This window comes from Lathamus discolor, chromosome 11 (genome assembly GCF_037157495.1).
Source record: "Lathamus discolor isolate bLatDis1 chromosome 11, bLatDis1.hap1, whole genome shotgun sequence".
Taxonomy (NCBI): domain Eukaryota; kingdom Metazoa; phylum Chordata; class Aves; order Psittaciformes; family Psittacidae; genus Lathamus; species Lathamus discolor.
Window position 1 is genome coordinate 6741925 of NC_088894.1, and position 21684 is coordinate 6763608.

General features: G+C 45.5%; 1 protein-coding gene across 1 annotated transcript; it reads right to left on the bottom strand.

Moving 5' to 3' along the window:
* Positions 1 to 781: 781 nt before the first annotated feature.
* PEDS1 (plasmanylethanolamine desaturase 1) lies at positions 782 to 21579 on the bottom strand. The gene is made up of 6 exons (XM_065691981.1): positions 21420 to 21579; positions 18083 to 18202; positions 6381 to 6472; positions 4750 to 4894; positions 3895 to 4107; positions 782 to 1941 (listed from the first exon to the last, which is right to left on the bottom strand). The coding sequence occupies exons 1-6, from the start codon at positions 21562 to 21564 to the stop codon at positions 1820 to 1822; spliced, it is 837 nt and encodes a 278-aa protein (XP_065548053.1). The 5' UTR covers positions 21565 to 21579; the 3' UTR covers positions 782 to 1819.
* Positions 21580 to 21684: the final 105 nt, after the last annotated feature.

Below are 21684 nucleotides of genomic sequence, written 5' to 3' on the forward strand. Positions count from 1 at the left end.
ATAAACACTTCTGGTGGAAGTGCTCTTCACTGTCAAAGCTACACAGAGATGTGATGTCAACTGGGACAACTGAAATAGACAAGTTTCCTGTAATGGTCTGAAGTTCTCCAAGGGGTTTGGAACTTGATGATCTTCAAGGTCCCTTCCAATGTAAACCACTCTAAGGGCCTGAATCATTTAAGCACATTAAATGTTTTGCAACCAAGGTACAACTCTGATTTTGGTCTGCAGAACCCAGCTCAGACACAACCGCACCCAGCAGTTTCCACTGGAGGAGAGCTGCCAAGTTCCAACACTTTCAGAAGCCGTGGTCCATCAGGATCAAGACTAACCTAAACCTATGACTCCAAACCACCTTACCGTGCTCTTCAGGAACATTTTGTATTCAACACAATTTACAACTAGGGAAGGCAAAGCAGTCTTAGATTTGACCATCTGTAAGTTTTCATTTAGGATAGAATTCAACAAGACCCAAATCACATTAACACAATAAAGTACCTGTTGGATGTTCTATGTGGAACTTTGCCCATCCCAATCCAGCAGTTACTCCTTAGCATCCAAAGCAGAATTAATTGCACTTCTTGAAAGGTGTTGAGGTCTGGCCTAATATGGTGTCAAGCTCTTAGAGAGTTGACTAGCAATTGATCACTTCAACCTAAAGAGGATGTAACAGGCTGCGAAGTGTTTTAGGTGGTTTGAACAGCATGAAGCATTTTGCAACCAGTGATCAAGTCCTTGGATTAAGCACTGACAATGCATGAATGAAGAACAGCAGCAAGACTTAACAAACATGATTAGTATTATCCAACTGCTTTGTTATAAATATATTATATACATTCAAACATCACATTAAAATATTATTCCATTACACCAGAAGAGATTAAGGCTTTATATTATTTACAGAAACAAGCAAGCACCTTAAAAAAAACCAAGAACAAAACACCAGTCATTGACAATTTCCCTTCTAACATTACAGTTTGATACCTTGAGCTCTTGAATACAGCTATTTGCAATGTGCCCAATACTAGAACTATTTTAAACATTTATTGTCAGGGTAGGGAACACTTAACAGAAGACTCATCAGCGAGCACTCCGCATGAACAAACGCGAGCATGTGTCGTACTGGGTACCCTCCCTCTTCTCAGAGGCTTCGTAAGTTGAAGGCTTACGCAGAAACAGCTCAGTTCCACGTACAGAGTAGAACAACTTTATTTTAAGGGAAACTGAAGACACTTGAGGATTCGTGGCCCACTGGTGGAGCAAGATTCCCAAAGTCTGTCCCACATTAGATCAATTCAATTCAACATAATAGAGCTGTAGGTTTATCGATCACTAAGTGCATTGAACAGCAATTATTTTATAGGCTTCCATTATTCTGACACACTGTTTTCATGCAGTGTGCTTGGACTCAAACACAGTGACACACTGCTGTCACCATTCTCCCTATAGGTCTTAGGCAACAAGCTATTTTTGAAGTGTTAAATAATGTTGATACAACACATGTTTACTACGCCACCATGTACCAATGGAGTGACTGTCCTGCCTTCTGGCTTGCCCGATAGCCTTTTGAGACAGTGATGAAGTACTTCCTAAGATGTAAGCAGACATGGCCAAACAGAAAGGTGCTCAGTAAGAGTAATCATCTCCATTTCAAGTATTGTTTTAAGAATTAGTTCATTTCGTTGCAGTCTGTTAGCACTTTTTAGTTTGTGCTTTAGAGTCTGTTATTCCTTTGCAGGTCTTGAATTTGGCTGATGGCTTTGTATTTAAAAAAACCAACATTGGCAACAAGTTAAGGATTGCAGAAGGCTGGCAAAAGTTACTTAATTTTCTGAGCCCATTTCATGTCATCGGCTCTTGGCTTCTCCCCGGTAACTGCTTGGATAATGTTCTCCAAACACCTCCAGAATCTTATCTTCTCTAATGGATAGTTCAGCCAACCTAAGTGATTGCAAAGGAAAAAGAGCGTTAGTTTTCCATAGCATCCAAAGTTCAATGTCTTGCAATGCCTGTTTAATAGCATTCTTTAAATTAAACAAGGTAAATGAGAGGGCAGTGGACTAATCTATGGCCATTGCAAACCTATCAGAAAAGAACCATCAAGTTGAATGAAGCAAGAGATTTTCCTACAACCAGGAAGAGATGGATGTATACAGGGTTATATTAGTTATCCCACACTTACAGAACTGTTCTGTAAGCGTATGTTATACTTTACTCCATGTACATTTCTCTTACCACAATGGAAACAGTGAGCTAGAAGCTCATGTTAGAGGGAAGAGCTGAAATGCAGGATAGCACAAGCAGGACAGGAACCCAGGAAAGCTGCTGCAGCCAGCTCTGTCAGCAGCAGGAAAGGAACTGTTCTTCCTGGTGATGTCTGAGACTGTGTATAGCTATTATGGGATGGAAATACTAATGGCAAAATATTCAGGATATTCACTGCTGAAAATGTGTTTCTAGAGAGCTAGATCATTCCTAACCAGAGGCAGCTACAGCTTTAACAATCTACCAAAACAGGAACTATTTTCAGCCACCTTCTGTGGTTGAAGATGTCCTTTCCCACCTCACCTGTGATCCTGCAGCTCCACTAACTCACTGTATACTGATGCCCCTTAGGAAGTCAGCCCATGCAATTCTCATTAAACCCAGCCAGTAACCCTCAAGGAATGGATGACTCCTTCCTGGTGTCTAAAAATGGTAGTCAGCCTGAAAGCTTTAACACTGGGAATGCTAGAAAGCTCTGTTATCTGACCCCATCCCTAGCAATGATACAGTGGCAGACCTTTATGTACACAGGTCAGCCGTGAAACCAAGTATACTCTTGGGACTTGGCTATCTACTCAAGCCAAGTCACTAACAAGTGCCTTACAGTAACTAGTCATATTTCATTCAGTAAAGGACCCTTTTAAATAGTGCATTGATTGCTTATTTCTGTCATCCTCCTCATTTCTATCCTAGAAGAAAGAGAATTGGGGCTGCAGAAACACTTTGCTCCACTGGAAAATTGAAGCATACAATCTGCATGCTGTGCTATGGCAGACTGCTACGGTATGAACACTTACAGAAAGCACAGAGTGAACAGGAGCACATGCTTTTTGGTTTATAAATGAGAAATGAAAGCAACTAGCCTAAGACTGCTGATAATGGCCAGGCTTAAACATTCTGAAATGGACTGAAAAAAGCTCTTAAGGTGGCAAGGTTTTTGCCATCTGTCAAGTCATGCTTAACTGTACCATGTTTTTACGTGACATTCTGGTCATGAGAATTAGATTTGTTTCCTAGCAGAGATTTCAAACCCATCAGAAACTGTGTGTTAAAGCCAATGACAGAATGAAGAACGCAAGTGGTTCATTTCCAACTCCCCAGTTAACTTGATTCAGGACAGTGCAACACTGGTAACTGAGTATACCCGCCCATACAATGGGCATAAAACCGAATACAGATATAAGAGGAACATAAAGGCAGGTTTTTCCAAGCTCTCACACTCCTCTGCCCCAAATCAGAATGAATGAAGACTGAAAATCCTGAAGCCTTGCTTTAGAAATGAGCATTCAAGGTAAGCTGCACTTGCAGATGATGAGCAATTTTGAGGGAACAACAGCTTTAAGAGTTTAATGAACGAAATCCATTACTAGCATGAGATTACCAAGGTACCATGCAATTGGATCTCAGTACCACTAACTACCCTGTCAGGCTGAAAGTTACCTTTTAGTCAATCACAAACCTTCCCCCCCACATTTTTATGCAACAGAAAACACAGTTTTGCTAAGAGCACAATTAACTTCACCGTGTCATTTTGTAGGTATTTAATAGGCTGTCACTAAATTACATATTGCTACGTAAGTTGCACTAGCATACTAAAGAGAGGGTGCAGTATGAACCAGGTGGCAGTACCAGTTGTAATGCAGAAATACGTCTCGTGTGGAGATACGTGATGGATCCTGTGATGCTTCCGTGGCAGGATAATGTGCCAGTCCTGTAGGAATATGACCCAGCGTGGAAGACCAAAGTACGTGTGAGACCACTTATGAATCTGGTTCGTCATGGTTATGAAGATGATGAGCGCAAAGACATAACACTCCCAAGGACATGTTTCATATAATGCCTCTGCAAAACAAAGATGCATATCTTTACCATTTATGAAAAGGTAAATTTCTACTAGGAAGATGCTGTCTTGCCCAGAGAGAGATGCCTGGTGCTGCAGGGACTAACAAAGGCTCCAACAAAGCTGCTTTGGCAGAAGTATCATGAGAGCCAGTAAGCCATAAGCAATTCCAGAATGTCACAAGACAGGCTGGTAAGCACCAGTCTCTGACAATGAGCCATAAACAAGAAGTTAAACTCTGAGTTTACCATCTATAAAATTTCATTAATTCTTTAATTCTCCCACTTCCAGTTTGCAAGTGTTTCTATAAAGAGGAAGCATTTTTACACACTTCAGAACAAGGAGTTCCTCCATACACACAGTCTGATCCCTCTTATAAAAATAATATTTACTATAACTTCTAATGCTTCCTTGTAAGACTTCAGCCACAGACTGTCTGTTGAGCCAGAGAATCTGCCTGCCCCACCTTCTGGTTGCTCCACCATCAAGGAGAAAGAAGGTTTCCCTCTCTCCTCCCAGAAGCATCCTGCTTCCAAGAGCTATTACTTGTCCTCTTGCATTCATTGATTTCTCCTAGCTTCACACAGAGAAATGTTCATTTAAATACCAACACAAATGCTAAATGCACACAAGTAAGAGCTTACCTGGGGAAAAAGAAAGAAATTTGTATGCCATGTTTGCCAACGGGACCAGTGTCATAAAGCAGTTGTCTCCATTGGTCTCTATAAAATCGTGTCTGGTAATTGCTGTGGGGTCAATGTGATGTTCTCTAAAGGGTCTGATGAAAGCCTGAAAAAACAAATTGACAAATATGAAACCATGGCTCAATAATGATCTTAGAAAGAAAACTATTGAAACCTCCCCGACCTCACATACATTCGGATCTATGACAGTTTGAGTTCCCAGTACAGAGCACGTAAGCAGAATTCAAACTCGTGTGATGAGAACACTTCAGATAATTTGTTTTGCAAAGAAATTCAGTGCCCAGACCCAAATCCAGTTTTTCTTTGCTATTCAGTTTTATTCTTCTTAGTTTTCACTTAAGACCTTCAGTCTGTACATCTCAAACCCAAAGCATTAACATCTTAATTTCATATAAGCCTGTGACATTCACAAATATAAGTCACTTGCTGAGCAGCATAAACGAATAGATCACTAAAGAAAGTAAATTCAGCCTCATAATTTGTGTGGGCTAAAAGGACAGCATTAAAGGCAAGTCAAATGACCAGACAAACCAACAGAAGTCAAACAGTCAAATATAAAACTCTCCCCTAGGAGCAGAAATTGCATCTGAATACAGTCCCAGAGAAGACAGAGCAAATGCGATCAGCAGGACTGGGACAGGAAGACAAGGGCAATACTTATTTGCCTGTAACACACACATCATGTACAGCCTATGCAAAGGTGAACTCCTGTTTATGGAGTGCAGTCTCCTGCAGTCTTTGCCTCTGAACTATGGTCCAGAGATACAGGGACTCAAGGACTACCAAGTCTAGTAAAGGTAAACAAGAACAAGCCTAAAACCAACAGTCTTAATTCCGCTGTTCTAGTTCATGTATTTCTTGATAATTACAGGGAATATCCCATGTACTTTCATACTAATATTGCACTGTGAGGAGTAATTAATGGTAGCTATAAAGAAGTTTACCTTTAAGAAAGATTATTGCTTATTACAGAAGTCAGTGCACCTTCCACTAAGCAGCTGGCATTTGTAGCTGCAGGGGTATAAATACATCTCAAATCTAAAACCTCAGTCATCACCATTGTAATGCTATTACCTTTACAACAGGGGCGAGTAGCACAGAAACTGGAAAGGTTTCTTACTGGAGTGTCTTACTGTTTTACAAAGCAGCTTTTAGAGGGTTTAGCTCCAGGAATAACCCTCATTTCTCTGTGTTTATCAGCCTTTTGGAAGATCAACACTAGTCTGGCCAGGTTTCCACACTCATTGTGGCACAGGCCATTCCCACAGTGCTTTGGGAAGGTCTGGGAACACTGGGATTGCAAAACTCTGCGCAAACCTTCAACAACGTGATAAAATGGGGCAGTGTCACCTTGCGCATGTCACTGAGGCCAAGCGTAAACATGGCACTTCACCAGCAATATACCATGCCTTTCAGTGGAGGAGGGCTCTGGGGGGGGCGAGCTGGTTACATTGGCAAGACTGCAAGAAAGATACAGCTTACACACACAGTCCAACGCAGCTGGGAACACTGGAAGTGTTTCAGAAAAGCATTTCATAACGTTTCCAAGCATAAGGATAAGAATCTCAAACCTTTCCAACTATGGGTAGCTCCACGGATCCCCACGTATCCGCTCCCCAGTGAAACAGTCCTGATAGAAAGTCAGCCGTAATAACTCCTGCAACTTGAACAGGGAGAGGGACAGTTAGATGTACACAGCAGTTTTACTGACATATTTAATGTTTGGTTTATAAATTCACTTATTTAACTCTAACTTAGATATTTACAGCCGCAGGAGATCTACTCAATCTGACTAAACATAAGGTCAGACCAACTAGGAAAAAAGAAGGTCAACAAGACACCATTTGGATGGCTACTGTGTTCATTAAATAGCAAGATTTTGTGTTTGGCCCATCTTCTACAGAAGAGCTTGACAAATGCTTACAATTGCCGGTATGGAGAACACCAGTTTTCCATCACTTATATCTGAATCACACCTGCCCACCCTCCCTCTTCAATAGCGTTTAACAGATTACCAGGCTGTTAAAGCCATCCCAGCAGATAACGCTACCTGCAGACCCATCCTTTCCAACCTTGGTCCCTTATGTCTGTAGATAAGCAGCACTGCGCACTGATGGGTACAGATAAGCACTAAGGAAGAAGCCATTCCTGGGTACCGTGATACTGTTTACAAAACAAGACTGGAACACGGAACAGCTTCAAAACTGTGGCACCTGCAATGCTGTAGGCAAGGCCCCAGAAACCAGCTACCGAGTCTCTGTAAGGGACAGAGTGCACTTGTGGTATTTGCGTACCCAGTCAGACACATCACTAAACAGAGCTTGTTGCAACAAGATTTTTCTAGCTGCCATCTGCAATAACTTTAAACCCATGGTCAAGTAAGGGTGACTTTTAGTTCATGCACGTAAAGCCCTACTTTTGCCTTCATGTTCTGGATAATCTACCTACCCGAGTTTCCGGCTAATCCTGACATTAAAAGTAAGGACACAAGAGATGGCATTTGATCAGAACAGCTGTATATTTCCCAGTTAGGCATAGATGGTGTTTAACAGACACCTATCACTCTTCATCTGCAGAAGTCATCTGACTCCCAGGTTCCCAATCCCTTTAGCAATGAAGTCTCCAGCACAGTCCAAGTTATCCCCCTGCACAAGCTCTGCTGCCAGGCTGTGCTTCGGAGGAAGAAAATTCAGAGAGGAAGAAGCTGAAAAAGCTCCTTTGTTTTTAGCTGAGAAGCTGGAGGAATGTGGCTGGCAGCACAGCGATATGGCTATAGCAACACAGCAACGAGTGAGATACTGCCTCAGGACCTCTGCTTCAGGGATTTCAGGCTGCCAGACCCTGCCCTTTACAGAACAGTGACAACAAGAGGTAGCAGTTCTAGCATCGTGCTCTGAGCAGGTCTCATGTTAGATTAGCCAGGTCTGGATGGAGTCCAGATTTGCTGAAGGATAAAGCACACTAAGCCTCAGGATCATTTCTATCCCCAGGGCCATCCCCTCAAGTGCTAAAAACATCAGAAAGATCTTCCTGTTCGTTTATTCTGAGATAGCCCCCCCAGTGAACACGCACCCAGCCATACCTGGTGATCCTCTGTGGAGCCAGCGCTCAGGCTCTGACAGGGAAGGCAGCAAACACGTTACCTGCAGGTCTGGTTAAAGGAATTCAGCAGAAACACGACCTAGATTTCGTAGCAGCTGCTGTGGCCTGTGCAAATCCACCTGGGAACCGAGTGTCTGATCCCAATGAAAATCCCTCAAAATCACCCAAAGCTCACGCCAACTAAAGCACTCTGCACTGATCTTGCAGTCCACTGGTAAACGGGTCACAACAACAGAAATACAAAGACTGTGTCCTCAAAACATGGTTTCAAAGCAGCCCAATCAGCAATTCGCTACTTTCATTTGGTGCTCAGGGCAGAAGGCACAGTCACTATTGGCACTGGCAGTCCTCAGATGAGCCTGTGGGTCCATGAAAAGCAGAGGAGTAGTCACAGGGCCAGGTCAGAGTGGCTGAAACCCAGCTCTTTTTCCTCTGGTATTTAGAATCACAGAACAGTTAGGGTTGGAAAGGACCTCAAAGATCATCCAGTTCCAAGCCCCCTGCCATGGGCAGGGACATCTCACACTAAACCCTGGTACCCAAGGCTTCGTCCAAAATGGCCTTGAGCACTGCCAGGGATGGAGCACTCACAACCTCCCTGGGCAACCCATTCCAGTGCCTCACCACCCTAGCAGGAAAGAATTTCCTCCTTATATCCAATCTAAACTTCCCCTGTTTAAGTTTTAACCCGTTACCCCTTGTCCTGTCACTACAGTCCCTGATGAAGGGTCCCTCCCCAGCATCCCTATAGGCCCCCTTCAGGTACTGGAAGGCTTCTATTAGGTCCCCACGCTCTTCTCCAGGCTGAACAGCCCCAACTTCCTCAGCCTGTCTTCATACGGGAGGTGCTCCAGTCCCCTGATCATCCTCGTGGCCCTCGTCTGGACTTGTTCCAGCAGTTCCATGTCCTTTTTATGTTGAGGACACCAGAACTGCACACAATGCTCCAGGTGAGGTCTCACAAGAGCAGAGCAGAGGGGCAGGATCACCTCCTTCGACCTGCTGGTCACGCTCCTTCTGATGCAGCCCAGGATACAGTTGGACCTAATTTACCAAATTTGGTCTGTTTGCTCCCAAAACAGCAGGAGCTGCAAAACCAGAGGTGATGCAGGACATTTATTTTTTGCTCTGCTAATTCTTCTGCATTAACTCTTCCTCAGATGTCCATTAAGCTAGGAGGATTCCTGGCTTTCTCTTCCACTAGCCAGCATGTCTCCTCTATGTGTCTGAAGACTTTGTTCAGGCACTGCTTCTCATTTATAGCATTGAGGCTTTGTGATGGGCAGGGACCCCTTTTCCTATTATGATGTTAGGCAAGACAATTCCAACTCACTTGTAAACCAGCCCAAAACATAAAGTTGCTGTGTATTGGTTCATCTTGGCTTTGATGTCAAGGCACCTTGCTACTCCTCCCTCCCTCACAGAAACTTAAAAGCAGTCTGAGATATGGCAGAAAACAACAACAAACATGCATCTTTCCCCACACATCACACAACTTTTATTTACCCTGGTCAGGATCCAGACTGTGCCTGGCTTTCCTACTCCAGGAAGCTCAGGGCAACGGCCTTGAGAGTCCAGCTTAATGAAGTTCTTGTGACATTGGCAGGATTGCTAAAGAGCAGGTAATTTTCAAACCATTATAAGAGGATGAGGTTGTTCTGTTACTATCAATCAAGTGTTCTTCATCTTCAGCGCACAACCGTTACCCACAGTGCACGCAGCACAGCACACTTCAGATGTAGCCCTCTTTGTGGTTACCTTTTCCTTAGCTGATGCCTCACCTCTGCAGGCCTTCCCCTCACCTTTCATTTGCAAAAAGGGAGAAGAAATAGATTAGGATTAGTGGGGCATCTGCTACCCCAAAAGGTTTTCTTTTCAAATTACAAATCAATCCCCACTGCTGAATCCATTATCTAGTTGGCCCAAACTCTTACATACAGGCAGAGATACCCCATCCTTTATGTATCACTTCATTGTACTGAACATAACTCCTTTTTAAGCAGTAAATTCTATAGACTTTTTTGTTTCAGGGCACACACTTAAGCTAGTGAGTTAGGGTGGCACACAATAGCTTTTAGATCTGCACGTAGCAGCTGAAAGAGCAAACTGCCTTGATTCAGGGGGAAGATATCCAAACAACACTCCACTTTGCAACAACTAAAATACCATTCTTGCTGAGGTAATCACCCTATTAACCCGCATCCCCTCCAGCACACTGCATTATCAGAGCTTGAAATAACAGCAGGAAGATCAACAGAAAGAGAGGCAAAATACTGACAGCTCCATAGATATTTCGTGTGTTACTCCAATGCCAGCTGATAGAAAGCTAAGAAGAAAGAATGAAGGGTGCCTGAAGCAGTGCATTATACTAAAGCAGCATAGAAAAAACCTAACTACCAGAAACCTTTGTATTCAGCTGGACTGCAAGAAGGGCTTGCTCACTCTGCAGCAGTTGTGTATGACACGTTGCAATAAAAGAGACAGAAATGAACCAAAGGTTATATATAGAGACATGACTAACATCATAGCACTTTATTTGCATCCTGTCTCTGGACTCTGAAAGTACAGACAGCAATGTATTGAACTCAATATTCTCATATACCTAGCACTGTCTTTAGGTAAAATGGGAAAATCAAGGCAGAGGTGTCCAGCTACTTCTCTATGGTGGTATAAGAGGGAGGGTGACACCCTTGGGGGAGTGACAGAATTCATGTTCAAGGCTGTCAGTCTTAAGAGTTTATTATAAAGTCAGAAAAAGCAGGATATTCACAGTCTGGATATCTATGAACTGCAAACCATGGATTCACACACTCATGGGAAGCAAGACCAGTAAAGCATTAGAGAAACACAGCTCTGTGCACATTAGTTTTACCCCAGCCTGCTGAGCAGTGGGATGGAGGATCAGCCCACCCATGGCTTATAGCTGAAGAGGAGGTGAGCACTCAGAAGCCACAGAAGGGGAAGAAGGCATCGTGGTTAAGAAATGAGCTGCAGAACTTGCTCAAAACATCAGGATTTGTTTTGGATTTTAGGCTTCTGAATGAGGAGAGAAGAAAAAGGCCTCGCAGACAGGGAGACCACAGGCGTGTGAATGAACCTCAACCAGCAGCAGATGTTTTAAAGGAAGTGAACACATGACTGATGCACACATTTGTCAGAATGGCCGTTCTCTTCCAGCCACTTGTGATCCTTTGCACGGGTGAGCCTGCAGGCACAGCAGCACCCTTGGGACACCACAGAGGGAGTGGGTGCCTCTGCTCTGAGTCAGGGGACGTGCCAGAGCATGACTGTGGCACTCAGACACCCAAGTCACCTGCCAGGCCACGCTCAAAGGTCTCTAAGAGACACTGCCCACACATGCAGTCAACAAAGATGCCTTTGCTCCTGCTTGTGTTCTCTTCAGAAACAGGTAAAACATAGGGGCTTGTGTCACAGAGAAGCCCCCACTCCTCCTCTTCCTTGCTCAGGTACCAAACTGAGGATTACAACCTGCAGCCTCAGTAGAGAGCCTCTCTCACGAACCAGTCGCACACCGCTTCCTGCAACCCGGCTGCTCCCAGCGCAAGCAAAGGAAGCCACATGAAATGGGACATTCGAACACCTCATGCCTCCAGAGACAGAACTATTTTGCATGTTCTGCAACAGCAAGTTGTAACTTCACCAAAACGGTACAGAGCCAAGTGTAAGCCTGGCTTTGCACAGATAGAATTCTCACGTTGTAGCCCAGAAGCCTTGCAATAGAGTATATAAAGTTTCATATTCACTGTAAGGACTCGGTTAAGAGTCTCTGGAGAGAGGAAAAAAACCCAGCATAAGATGTTATTAAATAACTTGATGCTATTGTGCAACATCATTGAGAGGTGCAGTCATTTGTAATCAGTGACTGTACAAACCAGTTGAATGTTACAGCACTAAAGAGCCCAAGGAGTGGCCAAGTCCACAACGGAAAGATTGCTTTTCTAAATAATCAATATGCTAAAGCAACACTGCTTTGCTACTTCTATGCTTATAAAAATAAAATGCCTTCATCATCTGCATTCCATATTTAGTGGCTTTCAGTACAGAAAAGGCAGGGCTTGATACTATGGCAAGTTATGAGGCAAAGAAAATCCCATTTCAAGAAGTATAAAGCATAGCAGCTTAAAAGCAAAAGAGAAGAGTTAATTGCTTTGACTATTTAAAGCTGAGAAACATTCAGTCAAAACTGGACCTAACAGTGCAAGGAAGCAGAGAACACAGCTGAGCTATGAAATAAAAGGGCCCGGATATATTATTATATGTATTAGAGTACAATTGGGTTTTCAAATAAGACATGCCTATAGTACATACGCTCCAGAGATGGGAAAGGTCTATCCTGAGTTGCACGTGCGTAGTTTGCAAGATTGGCACGCTACTGATACAGCAGACATTCCTTCTCCTTGCACTGTATGCTCCAGTTACTCCCTGCTATGGGAAAGCCATACAGTCCACTTTCTCCCAGCAACACCTCCCAAGAACCAGGCACACCTCTCAAGGCTCTTGCCTCACCTCTAACTGCAACAGACCCGAACACCAGCCTCAGGGCAGAAACCACACAGCTTCCAATACTGCCAGAAGTTCCCAGGAAAAGCACATCCCCAGGGAATCAGTACCAGCTCCCCTGGAGGCAAACACCAGCAGATCCTAAGGCATAAGTTGGCTAAGATTCACTACCTGATAAACTTAATGATAGGAACCACATTTTATGTTCATGTCCTTAGTCATAGCCTGTTAACCCAAAGCAAGCCCAAAACAGCTACTTCTCCAGCTGACGGAGTGCTGGGCAAGCACCCATCATATTTAAATGACCAAATCTTGACAGCTTTACCTAGGCCTCAGGTTCTTGCACAAAAAGTACCATTGTCTGTAATCCTTTTCCCTGAAAATACATTACTAGAAAAAGCAATCAATCACTTTCTTCTGGGTGGCTTAAGAGAACAGAGAGCAATGGTCACTGAATGAAATCCCGGAGCATGTTTTCCCTCACTGAAAGCCACCATACTTTCGTTAGTACAACCGATCAAACTGACCCTCTGGTTTCACCCATTGCAAACACCCCTAGGAACCCCGCAGGGTGAGCTCAGCTCTCGGCAGCACCAGGAGCTCTGTACGGGCAGGTCAGCACCCACAGACCTGAACATTCGCCTGGCGCGGGACATGAGCATCCATAATCTCTCACCAAAGCGGATCATTCTGTCACCACTCACTCTAACCCACTCCATCAGGGCAACACTCCAACACGGGTTCATGTTCTGAAGTGCATGAGGCACTATTCCAAGTAAACCAGGGCCACTGGGACCTATATTAAACCGAAGTCCCCTGCAACTTTAAGAGAGCCCCAGAAAGCTCAGCAAGCACACAGAGCTGTCTTTGTCCCAGTCCTGCTGCTGACATAAGGAGCAAAAGCACATCCACTGTGCACACAAGGGGGAAAGCACAGATGGAGCCATGTCACCAGCTTCCCTTTGCTCCCAGGGTAAACCCTCTGTGGCAGGGAGAAGGGCTCATCTCTCCCCATCAAGGTACGGCCTCCATCCACCCCACCCCAGAACTCTGCTGGCACAATGGAGAAGTTCATCCCCTCATCTGGGTTACACAAAGAATAGGTAACTGGTGTCAACATCACCCAGCAGGGTGCAAACCATGTACTCCATAATTCCACCGTCAAGACCAAGAGCCTCCAGCATCTATTGGTGCCAGAAAGGCTATAGCCCAAGTTAACACACACAGCACTACAGAATCTGCCAGTAGATGATGACGGTTGGATGGGGCTTTGAGCAACCTGCTCTAGTGGAAGGTGTCCCTGCCAGCGGCAGATTGGAACTGGATGAGCTTTAAGGTGCTTTCCAACCCAAACCATTCTGTGACTCTGTGACATTACACAAATTGTGTCAGGACAGCGCAATTGTTATTTGTGCAATGCAACACTGACTCAAAGTATCCACCTTTAAGAGATAACACAGTTTAGGATGGAAACCACAAAGTTACCAACAGATAAGAAGTAACTGACAATTGCTTCAGGGAGGGGGTGAGACAGCGGCTGACAAAGATTTGTCTTACTTGCACCGATGCTGAGTTCAAAGATGATTTTCCTTTGCTAACTGAGGGTTTCCCTGGTGTCATTTCAAGGACCTTTTAAATCATGATTTCAAGTGGAAACTCATTTTAATGCACAAATCCAAAGCAAAGTGACATCGCCACAGTTGTGTCTCTCGCTGCAAGGCAGCAGGATGTTGATGCAGGGGCATACCAGTGTTTCATAAAGCATTGATGGTCTCTAGAGCACGTTTACTCCAATGTGTGCCAGAGCTCACACACACTCATCACTTGGCTCTGCAATGCAGGTAACCAAGTGCAGCTCTGCAGAGCTGCTCAGGCTTGAAACAAAAAGGTTCTGGGCCTTGACCAGAACAAGTTTCTATTTTAAAAGTGAACCAAGTGATTTCTTTCTGCTCTGGCCAAGCCACAGCATCTGCTATACTGAAACGTGTGCCTCTAATGGGCTTAGGAAAAATCAGTTCCCCGCCTCTCAAGTGATCATTAATTGTATCTTGTGCCACAAGATGTTTCTAAAGAGATCTGCCCTACTTGGGGCAGTTGTCAGGAATATAAACAGATTACAACACAAACTTAATGAATTGGTAAGACTGCAATAAACAGGATCTGTTAAGAACAAACATGGCTGCAGATAAAAGTCAGATGCCAGAAACAAGTCACCCAACCTAGAAAAAGGGCTTTAAAACCCTGTAAGAAGACATGAGGAGGGAGGGGAAAATGAAAACCAGAATCCATGGTGAGACCTGCCAAGCTTTTTATTGAGATGCTATTAATACATCACACACACACACATATATACACATATACACATGTTCACACACAGCTCATGTATGTTGAAAAATGTTGGACAACACAAAGTTACCTGAGGGTGTAGGGGATTTCAAACCTAGTCTTAAACATTCTGACAAGGCTTTTCTGCTTATCACTAAGTGACACCTAGGCCAGCCTTGTCCCCAGCACTACCGAGCTGCTCTTCCAGGGGCAGGAGCTGCTCTGGGTCTGCAGCGCTGCCAGGATGCTGTCCTGCTGCAGTGGGACTGTTCGGGTATTAACCCTCCATCACATCAGCTTTCCGACCCGAGGCTGCCCTGGGGTTCACTGTGTGTGTGTGTGTGTGAAAATAAGGTGCCACATTCAAATCTACACCGTTATCAGCTTGCACGAACAGGAGATCTTTCATAGCTTCTGAGCAGCAGAAGATATTCAGAATAGGGCACAACCGGAGTTAACACAAACAAAATAAATCCACCCTCTGCCCACTTTTTCTCTTTCTCTTTTCTTTTTGACAGCGGGCAGGGGAAGGGAATTATCTTCCAGAGATAAGAGGCTCACGTGCCTCTTCCTTTCCAGCAAGATCAACTTTAGTCAGCACAAAACAACCGAGATCAAAAGCTATTCTAAACCAACGCCATAAAGTTCCCTCCTCGCAGCCCCAGTGCCCGTAGGTGATTCAGCACAGCAAATGACAGCACGCCACGTTGAGTTCATTTCTCAGCAGCCTGCTCACATCACACAAGGAAGTAAGTGTTTTCAGACTGCCAGTAAGAGAAAGATCAGATCTTTCTGTCCTAGGAGTTTATAGATACTTACAACATTACCTATGTCACAGCTACGCCTTTAAAGGCATGAAAAAAAGAAGCTATAACACAGCCTTTAACCATAGATACAGGGTTTACATAAGGTGAAGTGACGCAGAAGGTTCAAGCTACTCGCTATTTCTTAAAACAAAGGACATATTTACAGAAGAGTACACAGAGTCCCAGCAACACATCCCAAGGAACAGGTCTGTGCAGATCAGACCCAGCCCACTGCATCACCAATCGCTTTCGGATTCCAACACACGATCTAGAGCCATGTCTTTATTAGCAGAATGCTCAATTCGCCGCCTCAACTCAAAGGTCAACATTCCAGTCTAAGCTTCATGAAAACTCTCAATGGGAAAACATCTGACCACGTCTGTAACTCAGTGCTCCTTATCCCACCCACTGCACTGCAGTACATGGGAATCGGGGCATTTATGGAGATGAGTTTCACAAAACTCAATCCAGAGGGATAATTAGGCTGTATTACAGACATCATTCACACCTGACCTGGAAAAATGATGGATTGAAGACAGGAAAACAAGATAGCATGGAGCACTTATTATTTTACTGAACTCATTTTTGTACATGCTATCAGTTATTTCCACACTATTTACACAGAATCCAGATTCTGCTGTTTTAATCATTCACTGCTACTTAAATAATATTATCAGTGAATTGGCCGCTTTATCAGTTAAACCGGTAACCAGGATATCAGAGAACTCAAGCTTTTATCAATATTAACATTGAGATGAAAGCCAGTTGCAAACAGATTGCACTACAGGTGAAGCATCATTACTGCTTCTCTTGTCTACACCTCACATCATTACAGAGCAGTTCTCATGCCATGCTCTTCTCCATTCCTCCCAACACCTCCACCTCATCAGCTGAGAGCGGGCAAGATGCAATTAGGCCAAGCGAGCTGGTGTGATTTGTAGTGGAAGTCTCTGCTCCCCCTCAGCCCCAACAGAAAGCAAATAATCTTTAAAGAGGCATCAGGAATTACCTCTTCCCAGCTTTGGCAAAAATTCACAGCATCTATCATGTATCACTCTTCGAACCTGCTGCTACGTTTTGTTGGTGCTTGGTTGGGGCTTTTTAATACATACACTTGTCAACAAGTACCATTCTCTTCTAAAACACACAGCAATTCGCACGGTTTACAGACAAGTTACTTTTATTACGAAGTGTGGAAGCTGAACACCCGTAGCTAGCTTACATGGTGTCCTGATGAATGACACGATTTGGTCTCCTTTCAGCTAACTGCGAAATCATATTAAAATATGTAAACCTTTATACACACCCAACAGAAGCTGCTAACGCTGCTTTTAATATTCATCCCAAGTACAGCAGAAGACCGCTGAAATGCTCAGTTACTATTGTCTTCCCTCCCTCATCCCATATTAGACTGTAACCAGAAAGTTATGAGAGGTATGCACAGCAGAGATGGCTCTCCCAGTTCCTAAATTTAATCCCCTTTCCTTTTCCCACATCACCTCCCATACACACAGAACCACGAGGAACATTTGCTGCCCAGAAAATGCCAACAGGCTGAGCAAGCCAAGCTGCCCACCTGCTGCAGCTCAGCCTGCTCCACTGCCCTCTCTTCTGCCTGCTCCCAAGAAAGCTTCTGTGCCACGGCATTTCAACACCATCCCAGTAACACAGGGCTCATGTAAACACTGACACTTTACGCTCCAAGTGTTAAGCAACATTCAGGTTGTATGTAGGTTTAGGCTTTGAATGATGTAATGAATGTTGTGGAGTCCCTTTTCATACCCAAGTTATTCCCAGATAAGGTTTTCCTTCAGCTAATTCCATGCAATTCCTCATTCTATCAGTAAAGGTGTACAGCATCATACTAGAATTCTTTACTAGTTCTTCCTCTCCATCTTTTCAGACGAAATCACCAATTCACACTGCACCTACACCAGCTACCTCTGTACTGACAACTCAAATACTTCTACAGTCTAAGGCAGAGATACAATACTGCACTTGCTTGCCTACGCTCCCAAACAAATGGAGTAGTAAGAGACCAACAGTCCCATTTACTGCCCCAAAAAAGCTGCATTCAGGACAAAGGCCAAACTTCATGTTTCAGTGTGAGATCACAACACTCCCAAACACCAAGTTTTAGTTCTCGGCCTCCAGAAACAATTGGGCTTTTGCTCTCTGGGAAGTTCTTGTGAGTATTTTTGACAATCAATGTATTTTGTTGCCAGCTGTGACAGTCATGAAGGCTTTTCCCCTCTTATAGTCCTCACACTTGCAGTGACTACGTAAGAACACAGCACTGCAGTAGCTACACTAAAAACTTCACCTTTGCAATATAAAAAGCCACTGAAAAAGAGAAAGCACTAGAAACTTTTGCAGATGGCCTCCGTTTCAGAGGCAGTGCAACTGCACACACAGGAATGACCCTGTCCCTTTCAACAGCAAGTCAAGCCTGAAAGATCACACACTTGTTTCCAGCATTACAACAGTCTTGTTCATGGCAGTGAACGGCTCCTACTTACAGATCCCAACAATCACTGAGGGCATGTGTTCCAGGCGCAAGTAGAAGAGAAGATTGTAAGAATTGAAGCAGATGAGAGAGAAGCACAGGATGACCGAGATCCACTCCTGCAGCCTCTTTCCTGTTGGGGACAAAAGGGAAAAAGGCTTGTTTTACTTTATCTGAGAGGACATTTTGACATCTGCAATAATACGGACATTCCACTGCCTGGATGACTGACTCCATTTGTCTGACAGGGAACCGAAACAGAAACTTACTTATCCACAGGAGGTGTGCATATTTTGGTGTGATAGTCTTCTTCCTCCAGCCACTACTAACCCCTTCCCTGTGCCCTTGCCCAAATAACAGGGACAAATCAGACATCATCTGACATTGGCCTAGTTTCCTTCCCCCTGCGGTTGCTGGCATTATGCTCCTCTGCATCACATCCTTTTTCAAATCTCCATTTCATTCAATATTCAGTGTTGCTGGGATGGCTGAATATGGGAACAAATTCCTGGCTTCAGATGCCCTGTAGTTAAGTCACCTCATGATCTGCAGTATTTAGAATCTCAGCACTTGTAAATAAAGCTGTGGTGCTTGCAGGAAAAAGCATCATCCTGTATTCTGCTGACCCTAGCACTGCTTTCCTGACATTCGAGCTATACTTCTGAAGCTTGCTTAACTCCTGCAGCCTTGTCTTTGCCTTCCTGCTCCCAGGCAGAAGCCTACAACCTCTCAACCCTTGCAAGATGAGAGGAGACAGAAAAAGCAAAGAGAAAGATCTGGCAAAAATTCTCTCTTGAACCTTGCTGATACCTACCGTATCTGAACAACCCCCTCATTTATTGCCTATAAAAAGAGACATATCAGAGTATGGTAACACTTTGAACATTCAGATTAGCAGCAGAAAGCTTCTGCCTGTCAATCACTCCTAGAGCCTCAGAAGGCACTGATGCCGAGAGCAAGAGAACACTCAGTACGAGACCCATGTGGATTAAGTCATCAGAAACAGACCTTTAATGCCTAAATCCAAGATGATCTGAGCCACCATCTTGGCCCAGCAGGACCCTGGCTATAGTTAACTCGACATGCTCAGGAACAGAGCATTCATTCTTCACCGATTTCAGGGGCCAGACAGAACAACTGCCCTTGCCCAGGGCCTTCTAGAGCAGTTTAACCCCGCTGACCATTCCCACTCTCTCCTGCAGCCTTATACACTTTGTACCACTCCAGTCTGAGGCACAGTAACATGCAGAGGAGCAGTCAGTAAGGACTATGTGCAAGGTGCACATCCTCTCACAGGAGCAGAGGCACACTCACATGTCTGGCACGCGTTCAGGACAGGAGCTTCTTTCCTGCTACTCCACTACACTGACCTACTGCCTGATCAAATTTCTCCTCCTAAATGCTAAATCAAGTCCCTCTTCTCAACTATCCCGTGCAGTGGAAAGGAAGCTAGGAACACTGATCAGTGTTCTCTTCAATGTGCCTACAGACCAACATTTTAAAGCACTGTGAACAAAGACTTTTAGAGGCTGTAAGTGTACAAACCAACATCCTCTGCAGTAGCAGAGGATCCTAAAATTAAATTAAGACACAAGAATAAGCGTATTTCCAGGCAGCATCAGGTGACAATGTGGGAAACTATAAAGAGATCCCTGGAGTAATGAAAGTAAGAGTTAATTAATGCTCCTTGCATAAGGAAACCACACTCTGATTAGGGGAGCTAAGTGGGTAGATCCTCATGGAACAATTAGCTGACTGTGGGGAAACACTCGCTCCTTACCAGTGGGTCCCAGGAGTTCAGTCTATGTAAACAGCTCTGTCCTCCGAACATGGGATCCCAAGGTGATTGTCTGGAGATACCCAAGTCCAGAAACGCAGGCCAGGTCTGGACAGACTGGGAAGGTGAATCAGCCAAAGGAGTAGAGTCAGCACCAACAGCCTGTGCTTGGATCATGGGTAATGGTTTGTGTTGGAAAGGACCTTAAAGCGCATCCAGTTCCAACCCCCTGCATGGGCAGGGACACCTTCCACTGGAGCAGGTTGCTCCAAGCCCCATCCAACCTTGCCTTGAACACTGCCAGGGATGCTCTCAAGTTTAAAAGTACACCCCACCTGAAGGAATAAGGTGCCAAAGCCACTAAGTACGTGCTTAAAGAAATAGTTGAAATACTGCAGAGTCATATTCACTCCACACAATTATATGCAATCCCTGCTCTTAAGACTTCCTGCTCAGTAGTTCAACATCATGTGCTTCCACCGTAACACATATTCTGACATCATTTATGTAAGTTATTTATGTAATATCAGAAAGAAATGCACATCTAATCTACCAGCACAGCTCACTGCTGATGGGTATCACTATACACATGCTGCTCCACAGACTTCCCAGGAACTTATGTCCACAGCTGAAGATAAGAGCAGCAAGTCGTTTAGGGAGGAAAATCTTTTCCTTATGAGCAAGAGCACAGTGCACTTGTAAAGCTGGTGTTTGCTTGTGTGTAAAGCACCGGGACTGGTCACCGCCTGGGTCAGAGCTGCGCCTCTAGACCAGCTGAAGGACACCACACACCACCTTCTCTCAGGGCAAGGAAGAGGTGACCAATGCAAGCTGAAATGGGCACACTCACCCTGAACAGTCTGGGAAACTGTGAAACTAATGGATGCCTTTGTTTCTTTACTGTGACTTGGCTCTGTGCAAGTAAGAACTCCTGCTTTTCCAGTAATGGCCTTGAACACGCAAGCTAAGGTGTTCAGCTGATCTGCTGGAAACCACAAGATGGAGAAAACTTATCTTCCCTTTCCCAGTCCTTCACCAGGGAACGAAGGACAGGAATGGCAGGAACACATAGCGAGCTAGAGACAACGACATAGACACTATAAGGAGCTGGCCGTTATTTCCAAGGCATAACCACAGAGCTGCTGCAGCCGACAAACAGCAAGCCTCAGGAGGACAAGGCCAAAGCACAGCCTCGAACATCGCCCACCCAGTTCCGCGGTGCCAGGAGTGAGTACCGCAAGCGGCCACCAAGTACCCTGAGACAGCTCCTGCCGTTACTGGGTGTAGCACCCGAGATCAGATAAAGGGCGAGGGCTGTGCGCGCACCCGGTGCGGAGCACTCACTGCGAGCGGGCTCTCGTTGGAGACCCCCACCGCGGCAGCGCGGCCCCTCCCCAGCCCTGCCTGAGCCAGCCGCGCTCGCCCGCCCTGCGCACGCCACCGGCGGGCGGCATCGCCAACGCGGGGCTCCCGGCAGCCGCGCCGGGGTGGGCCGGGGGGAGCCGGGCCCGAGGGGCGTCCCCCGGAGCCCCTTCCCCCGGCCCCCCCCGGCTCCTCCTCCCGCCGCCCTCACCTGGGGAGTAGAGCTCGGCCAGCTCGCGGGCCCCGGCGTGCTGCGCGCCCCAGCGCCGGCTGCCGCCCTCGGGCTCTTCCGCGGCCTCCGCCTGCGGCCCCACCGCCTCCGCGCGGACGCTGTCGGCGGCGCCGGCGCTCGCCATGGCCCGGCCCCGCGGCGGCTGCGGCTCCCGGAGGCCAGCGGGCGGCAGCGGGCGGCGCCCAGGGCCCGGGGAGGCGCCCGGCGGCAGCGCTGCGGCCCGCGGCAGCACCGGGAAATGGGG

What these genes read in the sequence shown, in the direction of transcription:
- PEDS1 (XM_065691981.1), bottom strand. Translation starts at nt 21,564, where the DNA reads ATGGCGAGCGCCGGCGCCGCCGACAGCGTCCGCGCGGAGGCGGTGGGG. An exon ending in AGCTACCCATAGTTGGAAAG is followed by an intron (nt 4,895 to 6,380) that starts GTTTGAGATTCT and finishes TTGTTTTTTCAG; the next exon opens with GCTTTCATCAGACCCTTTAG. An exon ending in GTATTTCTGCATTACAACTG is followed by an intron (nt 1,942 to 3,894) that starts GTACTGCCACCT and finishes GCAATCACTTAG; the next exon opens with GTTGGCTGAACTATCCATTA.